Below are 10,820 nucleotides of genomic sequence, written 5' to 3'. Positions count from 1 at the left end.
TCACATGCACCTTCCTATACATATATATGCAGATATACCAACGTAATCGCATTCATATTTTTTGGTTATTACTGTTGTTGCAAAATTGTATATGTTGCAGTATTTACCAAAATTATCCTTTATTCTTGGGTACTTCTTATTGTCATCATTTACCTTAGTCATGTTGTGTAGAGTTCACGATATTGGGAATTGCATTTCCCATCACCAAAAATAACAAACATCTACTATGTAGAAAAGGAGCTCTGGTGGTGTAGTGGATAAGACATTTGGCTGCTAACCAGAATGTTGGCAGTTGAAACCTGGCAGTTGAAACCCACCAGCTGCTCTGCAGGAGGAAGATAAGGCATCTACTTCTGTAAAGATTTACAACCTTGGAAACCCAGTGGGGGTCACTATGAGTTGGAATTGGCTCAATGGCACTGGATACTGTTAGAAAGTGATTCCCACTCCCTTCCCCTCCTATCCTTGGTAACCATCAAAGAACGTTGTCTTTTATTTATATACCTATTCTTGTCTTTTTATAAAAGTGAGACTATACAGTATTTGTCCTTTTGTGATTGACTTACTTCACTCAGCATAATACCCTCCAGATTGATCCATGTTATAATGTTTCAAGAACTCATCATTATTCTTTATAGCTGTGTAGGAGTACATTGTATATATGTACCACAGTTCGTTTATCCATTCATTCACTGATGGACACTTAGATTGTTTACATCTGTTTGTTATTGTGAGTAAGACTGCAGTGAACAAAGATATGCATATGTCTCTTTGTGTCATTGTCATTAGATCTCTAGGATATATACCTAGGAGTGGGATTGCTGTGTCATATGGTATTGCTATTACTAGCTTTTTGAGAAAATGCCATACCATTTTCCAATCCTAGCAGTAGTGTAAGGAGCTCTGGTGGCACAGTGCCTAAGGCATTTTACTGCTAACCAGAAGGTTGGCATTTCAAACCTACCAACCTCTCCATGGAAGGAAGATCGGGCAATCTACTTACATAAAGATTTACTGCTTTGGAAACCCAATGGGGATCGCTGTGAGTCAGAATAGACTTGATGGCAGTGAGTGTGTGTGTGTGTTTTTTTAATAGTAGTGTATGAGAGTTCCAGTGTCCTCACCGTCTTGTCAGCATGCATTGTTTTCCAGTTTGTTTTTTTTTTTTTATCATTGCCAGTTTTGCAGAGGTGAGATGAATGATATCTCATTGTAGTTTTGATTTGCATCTCTCCAATAATGATCATGAGCATCTTTTCACATGTTTGTTAGCTGTCTGAATTTTTGATTGGGCTGTTTGCCTTTTTGTTGTCGAGTTGTTGAAGTTTGCTACGTATTTTGTAGATTAGACCCTAGATTAGACCCTAATGAGATATATTACTGCCAAAGCTTTTTCCTCAGTCTGTAGGTTCTCTTTTTACTCTTTTTATAAAAATTGATGAGCTAAAAACAGATAAGTGTGTTTAATTTTTATGAAGTTTTAGTTATCTAATCTGTCTTCTGTTGTTTGTGCATTTGTACTTGTGTTAGATAGTCTATTTCTACAAAAAGTTAGGTCCCATACTTTTGTCTCTATGTTATCCTCCAGGAACTATATAGTTTTTAGCTTAACGTTTAGGTCTTTGATTCCTTTTGAGTTAGTTTTTTGTGTATGGTTTGAAATATGGCTCCTGTTTCATTCTTTTGCAAACAGATATCCAGTTTTGCTGGCACCATTTGTTAAAGAGGCTGTCTTTCTATTGAATGGTCTTTGACCCCTTGTCAAAAATCAGTTGCCTACAGGTGGTTAGATTTGTTTCTGGGTTCTCAATTCTATTTAATTGGTCTATGTGTCTGTCTTTGTACCAGTACTAAATTATTTTGATTACTGTGGCCGTAGTATATTTTGAGATCAACAAGTGTGAGGCCTCCTACTTTGTTCTTCTACTTCTTCAGTATTGCTTTGCCTATTTAGGGCCTTTTCCCTTTCCATATGAAGTCCATGAGCATGGAATATTTTTCAATTTATGTAAACCTCTTTTAGTTTCTTGCGGTAATTTTTATAGTTGTTCCCCACCCCACCCCCCTTTTTTTGTGTGTAGGTCTTTTACATCCCTGCTTGGGTTTTTTCCTAGATATTTTATCATTTTGGAGGCTATTGTAAATGGGAAAGATCTCTGATGCTGTAGTGGTTAAGGGATTTGGCTACTAACCAAAAGGTCAATAGTTCAAAACCACCAACTGCTCCACAGAAGAAAGATGAGGTGGTCTGCTTCTGTAAAGATTTACAGCCTTGGAAACCCAGTGGGGGCGGGGGGTCACTGTGAGTTGTAATCAACTCCATGGCAATGAATTTGGTTTGTTTTTGTTTTGTAAATGGTATTGTTTTCTTGATTTCCTTTTTGGAGTTCTCCTTGTTGATGTAAAGGAAACCAACTAATTTTGGGGTGTTGATCTTCTACTCTGCCACTTTGCTGAATCCTGCTATTAGATCCAGTAACTTTCTTATGGAATCTCTAGAATTTTCTATGCATAGGATCATGTTATCTGCCAAGTAGGGATAGTTTTACTTCTTCCTTTCCAATTTGGATACCCTTTATTTCCCTTTCTTGCCTTATTGCTCTGGCTAGGACTTACAGTACAGTTGAGTAAGAATTGTGATGATGGGCATCCTTGTCTGTGTTTGTTCTCAAGGAAAAGGCTCTCAGTCTCTCTCCGTTGAGAGTAGTGCTGGCAGTTGGTTGTGCATACATGCCCTTAAAGAATATTTTATTGTGTTTTCAGTGAAAGTTTACAGAGCAGATTAGATTCCCATTAAACAATTTTAATGTAGATTGTTCAGTGATATTGGTAACATTTTTCGCAATGTATGAACATTCTCATTGTTTCTTTTCTGATTGTTCAGGTACCAGTTATTGGTAATCTAGTTTCCCTGCCCTCTTACCTGCCTCCTCCACTTTTTTAAATGTCATTGTTAACCATTTGGTGTCAATATAGATGATATTTTTTAAGGGAGTGCAGTACTCAGGGATAATATTCTTTGTCTTGTGAGCCTATCTGTTGTTAGTTAAAAGGTAACCTTGGAATAGTTTTGGTTCAAGGCTTAAATAATATCTCAGGGCAGTAGTCTTGGGGAGTCCTCTGGTCTCAAGCAGTCTTGGATTTAGAGAAAAACTCTGAATTTAAAGAAAAAGAAGTTGAGATTCTGCTCTACTTTTTTCTCTCATTTTATGAGGATCCATCTATTGTTGCCCAGATCAGAATGATCAGTTTTGGTAGCTGGGCACTGTCTCGTACTTTTGGTCTCAGGGTAGATGAGGCTGTGTTTTGTGTGGACACTTAGTCCTGTAGACTAGTTTCTTCTCTGAGTCTTGAGTTTCCTTTTAGACCATGGAATCTTAATTTGATAAGTGGGAAAGTGAAACATGTGGGTAGTAAGTGATGAGCAATGACAAAACGATGGTTCAGTGAATTGATGGACCCTATAGGCTGAAGACACATTGGGCAGGGGGAGGTTAGGTAATAACCTCGAGTGATAAGATATGGTGGCCAGAGGAAAATATGGTAGTCAGAGGATAGGATGCTTAAAATAGAGATTTTGGTGATAGTGTAGTGCTGTTATTGTTAATGAATAAAAAGTCAGTGACTAAAGTGAGTGGAAGAAAAGGTTGTTGGTGGTAAGATTAAAAAACTGAGTGGCTGAGTTTTGGATGCATTGTCTTGGATGCTGATGCAGATGAATGGAAGACAGTGAATTAGGTGCTGGTATCTTCAGTGCATAAGGAAGAGTAACTGGGATGAGAATAGATGACTCAGAAAGTAAGACTGATAGATGTAGGAGAAGCAGGGAGGCAGACAGTGTTGATGCAAGAGAGGAAAAATGATCTGGAAACAGCAGGGAGGAAGGAAGTAATATCCTTCTTAAAAATTAAACATTTCTATGTATCAAAGATACTAGACACAAAGTCTAAAGAAAAAAGTAAGCAGAAAATAGTTTATAGTACATTTAACATGCAAGTGGGGGGTATCTTTAGTGTAAAAAGCTCCTACTTTAAACATGAATTTGAAAAAGATAATTTGGTAGCAAAATGGGCAAAGACTGAATTCTCAGTTCACAAAGGAAGAAATGCAAAAGTCCAAAACCTATGAAAAGAGACTCAAACACCAGTGTTAGTATCAAGCAGAACATTAGTAAGATACCAGTATACAACCATTACTATCTAGTGTCTAAACCTGTCTAAATTCAGAAGGAGGGATGAGAATTAGGATCAGCACAAAACTGGTTCTTAGGCAGTGGAGTTCAGACGTATCTCCACTGTCCAACTTTTTCGTGATTTCTCACAGCATCCGTTTCTCCATGGCACTCTACTTCTCTTCTGGGCTTGATCATTGGTTGCAGTAGACACACAAACTCACAGATCATACTCATAGTTATGTGGTTTATTGGGGAAACAGCAGGCTACAAGTCAGGATCAAAATCAACTTGTAGAAGTAACAGGATACAACTCAGGAGACAGGATCAACTTCATCAATCAGGACAGCTTCCAACCAGAATAGCTCTCAGCTCCTTCTCTAGGTGGTGCCAGCCAGGGGCCCTTCTCTTGTCCTCTGGGCTTTGCCTCTGCTGCTCGGCCTCTCTAGTTCTTGCCTCCCTGCTCTTACAAGTGTTACAGATCTTTGGTTCTGCCAGCAGGTGCCTGGAGGCACCCCATTGTGCCAGCATGCTTCTTGCCTGAAGTGCTCAGCTCTCTCTCTGTGGGCTGGCAAGCATCACAACAACCTTCTGCTGGTCCAGTGGTTCCTTCTGCTCATACTGCTGCTACCGTCTCACCATCTTATGCTGTCTTCAGTGTTAATAGCTTTACACCTGTATTACAGTTCTTTTAGGAGGTTCCCTCTCCATCCTGTTCCTTCTCTCTGAAAACCTCTGTTGGATTGGCTGCCTGTATAAGCACATGCCTTATCAATTTCAGGACATGGTTCCCATCTAGGCTACAAACTGACTAATTCCTGCAAGGCTGCATAATACTTTTGGGTGGTTTTAGGCACCATATTTGCATAGTAAACTGACCAGTCACTCTAAGATGAATGAAATAGACCAGTCACAGGGCAGGCTGTGGTCTAGCCATTGATTTTTGGCAGAATTATAAATCCAAGGCCAGAAAGGTCAGATATAAGAGAAACCTGTTGCGTTATACCCATTATATTGGCAAGACCAAAAACTATTAATAAGCCTCAGGCTTGCATGAATGTGGAAAGATAGGTGCTGATATACATTGCTATAGGAACGTGGTACATGGCCACTTCAAGGGCAGCAGCTAAATGACTACAGTGGGTCTCTTGTGCCTTGTGGCTTGATGTGCCAGCCTACTCAAGTTATTCTATCTGCAGTGCTATGTATTAAATACATTCTTCTCATAACTGGGGAGAAAGATGCAACAATCTGCTTCTATAAAGATTATAGCCTTGGAAACCCTGTGGGGCAGTTTATGTAGGGTTGTTATGAGTTGGAATTGACTTGACGCAGGGTGGGTTTACTTGTAATTTGAACTGTGTGATCTTAATTTTAAAAAACAATTCATATTTATAAATAATTTCTCATGGCCATTTTCATGCTACAAAGTGTGACCTTCTAGTCTTAGCTAGAAAGATTTTGGTGCAGTGTTTTTGTTTATTCCTGTTGGTTTTAATATTTTTGTATCCTCTTATTTTAAGCATGTAGCAGGATTTGTTCCATTTAAAGTTGTGCAGTTTGGATATAGCTATCTAATCTTCTCTGGTCATAGTATACGTTCATGTACCCACTATACTTAATTTGGGATTGTATGGAGGATTAAGAAAGGTATTATTAATAAATGAAATTTTGATGGACTTTTTGTTTTTATTTAAATTGTAGACTTACTGGATCTTCAGGGTTTGTAACAGATGGACCTGGAAATTATAAATATAAAACGAAGTGCACATGGCTCATTGAAGGACAGTAAGTAGCAATGGCTTCATTTTTCTTTAGTATAGAGCTCAGTGTGACATTATTTTTCTTAGAAATTAAATTAACCATCTGTAGCATAAAGTACTTAAAACAATTTTATAACTTTTTATTTGACAAATGAATTTGGTTTTGCTATTTCTTTGATCTTCAGTGTTAATTAAAAAGAAATTTAAAGTGTTGGTTTAGTGTCACAAATGAATTGTATACATGTGAAATTTGTGTATTTTTAACTACAATAGTTAAAAAACTACTGAGTAATTTTTAAAAATAATATTTTACTGTGTTTTCAGTAAAGGTTTACAGAGCAGTTTAGGTTCCCATTCAACAGTTTCTACACAAACTGTTCAGTAATGCTGGTTACATTCTTTATAATGTGTGAACATTTTCATTATATCTGTTCTGTTTGTTTAGTTTCCACAAATCCAGTTTCCCTGCTCTCTTGTATATTCATCTTTGTTTTAAAGTAATAGTTGACCATTTGGTCTTATAGAAGTGATTTTTTAAAGGAACAAGGAACTTACCATTGGTATTTATTTTTTGAATTAATTTGTTATTTAGCTACAGGGTAATCTCAGGGGTTAGTGTGGGTTCAACATTTGAAGAGTATCTCCAGATAGTAGTCTTGGGGCATCCGCAAGTCTCACCAGTCCAGTAGATCTGTTTTTTTTTTTTCTTTTTAGAAATTTGAGATTCTGTTCACATTTTTCTCCCATTCTGTCAGGGTCTGTTTCTTGAGGCCATGTATAGGACGGTCAGTAGTGGTAGCCAGGCACCACCTACTTCTGGTCTCAGGTTAGATGAGGCCGTGGTTCATGTAAATGCTGTTGAGTATTTTTAATGGTTTATTTAAAGCATTAACAAATTGCAATAATGTGTTGTTTTTCTAAGTACCTAGTTTTATTGTGGAAAAGAAAATCAGAATAATTATCTATTGCCCAAGTAACGTCTTCTCGGGACCCCTTTTCCTCCTCCAGCTATTGCCTTCTTTTTCTCTTTCCCTTTACAGAAAACTTTTAAAGCAGTGTTTGCTCAAACTTTTTGGTGTTAGGACTTCTTTACACTATTAAACCTGGAGGAATCAAAATAATTATTTTTTATGAGTTATATCTATCTATGTTTACCAAAAGAAATACTATTAATTCTTTTGAAAGCAGCAATAATAAGTCATGTTAGTACCAATGACATTTTTATGGAAAAAAACCACCTATATTTTTTAAAATTTAGTAAGAAGAATAGCATTGTTTTTACATTGTTGCAGATATCTTCAAGATAACTGGATTGTCTTGTCCTCTGCATCACTTTATTGTGATGTATTATTGTGGTTGAAGCATGTGAAGAAAATTAGGCCTCACTTGAATATGTGGTAGGAAACAGAAGATTTTAATAGTCTTTTTAAATAATAGTAGGTAGTTTTCTTTGATGCTACACCAAATCTGACAAGTAATAATTTCTTAAAAGTAAATTGCAGTGTAGACTCTGAGACCGTATTAATGAACTATTTGAACTCTGTTACATGGATCTTTTACCCATACATGATTTTGTAACATGACACATGGAGTCATTTAGAAAATAGTGGTTCACTGAATTATGTAGATCTTCCAGATGTTGATAAATTTTATTATATTATGTTAAAAAAAAAATAACCCATATTGGCCATTAATATCCCCACCAATCTCATCAGAAAGTTCTAAGTGTGGGAAATTGTATCTGGGTGACAGGTACAAATATTCCAAAATTCTGTTTATCTTTTGAAATCTCATTATCATCAATAACAACTGTCAGTTGTTTTCTTTGAGGTGACAGACTTGTTTTGTTCATTTTCTAGAAGACGTCTGCTAAATATCCAAATCTAAATAACCATGGTTTGTCAGATGTCCTTTTAAGTGAAAATGGTGTTCCAAGGAAAAAGTGATTAGTTCACAGCTCAAACAGTTGTGAGAGTGATTGCCCTTGAGACAGCCACTAGACTTTTGGTAGGCAGCAGAAGTGCTCTGTGCTTGCTTCCTATCTTGTCACCCAAAATATTAAATAAGATCTTGACTCATAGGACAGGATTTGTAGTTTTTACTGTTTCATCAAAGAGATCCTTAAGTGAAGCTGGCTTTTTTTAAAAAAAATTTCCTGTGAATGTATGGTGGTGAAGAATACAGTGATCACTAGTACAACTTGGTGCTACTGCCTCAGTTTGTTCTAAGCCACCAATAGTTTTCACTTACCACTGTTTTGCACCATTAGTAAATGATGTCAACCTAGTGATAAAGGCACATGCTGTCTTGGCATAATTGTGAAAATGGTTTTGACCTCTTGGACCTCCTCAGAGGATCATAAGGCCCCTAGTGGTGTGAACCATACTTGGAGAACTGCTCCTCTAAGGCATTTTCTGCCCTTGTCCTTTCTATCAAGTCATTCCCATCTTATGTCCTTCTCTGCTGTTTCTCTGAGTGTGCCCTCTGTGGTGGCCTCTCTTAAGTCTCTAAGCGAAACTTAGGCCAAAAAAATCCATAAACTAAAAACCAGACTCACTGTCATCAAATCAACTTGACTCATAGCGACCCCTCATTGAGTTTCAGAGGTGGTATCTCTACGGAAGTAGATTGCCCAGTCTTCCTTCTGAGGAGTGGCTGGTGGGTTTGAACCGCCAGTCTTCTGGTTAGCAGTCAAATGCCTTAGGTACTATGCCACCAGAGCTCCTGAAACCCATAAGCCCTCCTTTTCCCTTACTCTGCACATTTAGCCTGTCAGTAAGTTCTGTCAGTTTTCCCTTGAAGGTATCTCCCAAATCTATCTGTAGACTCCCTTTCATCTCTATCTCTTCTATTATTTTAAGAGCCACCACTATTCTCTCTTGCCTGGGCCTCTCTACTAGCCTTGAAATTGGCCTCCTGATTTTTTTGCTTTTGCCCTCTTTCCACCTCTCCCTTCTTATTTCATACTGTTTCCTGTGCTTGCTATGGTTGAGATATGCTGATTTTCTTCATCTTGCTTCTTTCATCATATTCCTTGGACACATCAACTTCTTTTCTCTTTAGGACCTAGTGTCTAAACCACTATTCCTTCTGCCTTGAACATTGTTCCCCAGGCTTTTCAGTTGACTTGCCCGTCATTATTCTAGTCTCTTACAGATCCTTCTGGAGGAACTCCCCATCACCTGTTGAAGTACCATATCATATTCCTGTAATTTCTTCACAATGCTCATCACCATCTGAGTTAACGTGTTCATTTATTTATTTGCTTAGAGATGTTAGCTAGTTAAGTAAGTGTTGGATAGAGGAGACCTCTAGGCTGGAGAAATATATTTAAACATTAACAGGATATAAATGGTGTTGAAAGCTCATTCTAAACTGTAAGTGCTGTGAGGACAGCAGAGATGTTGTTTATCGGTTCCATTCACCATTATATTCACAGACTCTAGAATATATTAATTGATAGTTATTTTAACACCAAAATCCAGTAAGCCACTTTCAGAATTAAAGGTTTGAACTACTGTGTTCATATGTGGAACTTTTACTGGTAGATTCATTAGGTACTTTCTGATGAGGTGTAAGTTTCTGGGGTTTTTTCTTTTTTCCCTTCAGTTATGGATTGTTTTAAATCCATTGTATTTGTAGGGAGAAGTAACAATGAAAGGTGAAGTATTACTATTACCTATATAGCCTCCCAAAAAACCCACTGTTGAGTCAGTTCCAGCTCAAAGCAATTATATAAGTCAGAGTAGAACTGCTGCATAGTGTTTCAAAGGCTGTGAATCTTTGCAGAAGCAGACTGCCACATCTTTCTTCTGCTGAGTGGCTGGTGGATTTAAACTGCCTACCTTCTGGTAGCACAGTGCCTAAGACACTTGACTGCTAACCAGAAGGCTGGTGATTCAAACCCACCAGCCACTCCTCGGAAAGAAGGTTGGGCAATCTACTTCCGTAGTGATACTGCCTCGGAAATCCAAGAAAGGGTCGCTATGAGTCGGGGCCGACTCGATGGCATATAACAACAACAGCAACAACAACAAACCTTTCAGTTAGCAGCATATTGCTTTAGCCAGTGTGCTACCAGGGCTCCCTAATTCCTGTATAATCCAAACCCAAACCAAACCCACTGCCACTGAGTCAGTTCCGACTCATAGCACCCTCCACTGGGTTTTCAAGGCTGTAAATCTTTGTGGAAGTAGATTGCCTCATCTTCTCGCAGAATAGCTGGTGGGCTTGAACCATCAACCTTCTGGTTAACAGCCAAATGCCTTATCCCCTATACCACCAGCTCCTTAATTGCCTATATAGAGTACTTATTTGTTCTTTCAATTCTGTCAGTACACCTATCCTTTACTTAATGTTTTTAATTTGTTCCTGAAAACCTTGCTGCTGAAGAAAAACTGCTAAATGAAAAAAAATGTTTTCATTAATTTAATGGCAAAAATTATGAGATAACCAGATAATTTTCACAGATAGAAAAATATATCACTTGAACAATGAAAGCACATTAAATAGCAACCATTTGAAACTAAATACAGTTTGCACGTAAAATACAAAGAATGCTTATTTTACTCACAAAAGGAGGAAGGAAAGACTTGGTAGTTGGTGGAGGGGGCCATGAGGGAGTCATTTTCTAGAAGGTACATTCTTCTATCTGTTTAATGTTTTCAGCATTCTTTCAGCCTTTTAGGGGCTTGTGACTACCTTGCACATGAACTAGAGTTATAGTATAGAAAAATGCCTTCAGGCAAAATAAAGGCTAAATATGCAAGTGTTCAAAATGTGTACTACATATGTACAGCAGATTGAAAAGTCTGAGAAGATGCAACCGCTTATTCCCAAAGCAAAATGGATTAATTAAATGCTTTGTGAAAATCAGATATGCTCTG

The 10,820-nt window shown here is 37.7% G+C and overlaps 1 protein-coding gene across 1 annotated transcript in view; it reads left to right on the top strand.

Annotated features, from left to right (window-relative positions):
• The window catches only part of ATRN (attractin), a 267,433-nt gene that overhangs the window by 54,130 nt on the left and 202,483 nt on the right, over nt 1–10,820 (top strand). Inside the window, exon 2 of the mRNA XM_007959994.2 lies at nt 5,876–5,959. Within this exon, the coding sequence (XP_007958185.1) occupies nt 5,876–5,959 (84 nt within the window). The remainder of the gene's footprint in view (nt 1–5,875; nt 5,960–10,820) is intronic.

This window comes from Orycteropus afer, unplaced genomic scaffold, assembly GCF_000298275.1.
Source record: "Orycteropus afer afer isolate SDZICR_OR568_19922 unplaced genomic scaffold, OryAfe1.0 scaffold00020, whole genome shotgun sequence".
NCBI lineage: Eukaryota > Metazoa > Chordata > Mammalia > Tubulidentata > Orycteropodidae > Orycteropus > Orycteropus afer.
This window is presented reverse-complemented; position numbering and strand designations above follow the sequence as displayed.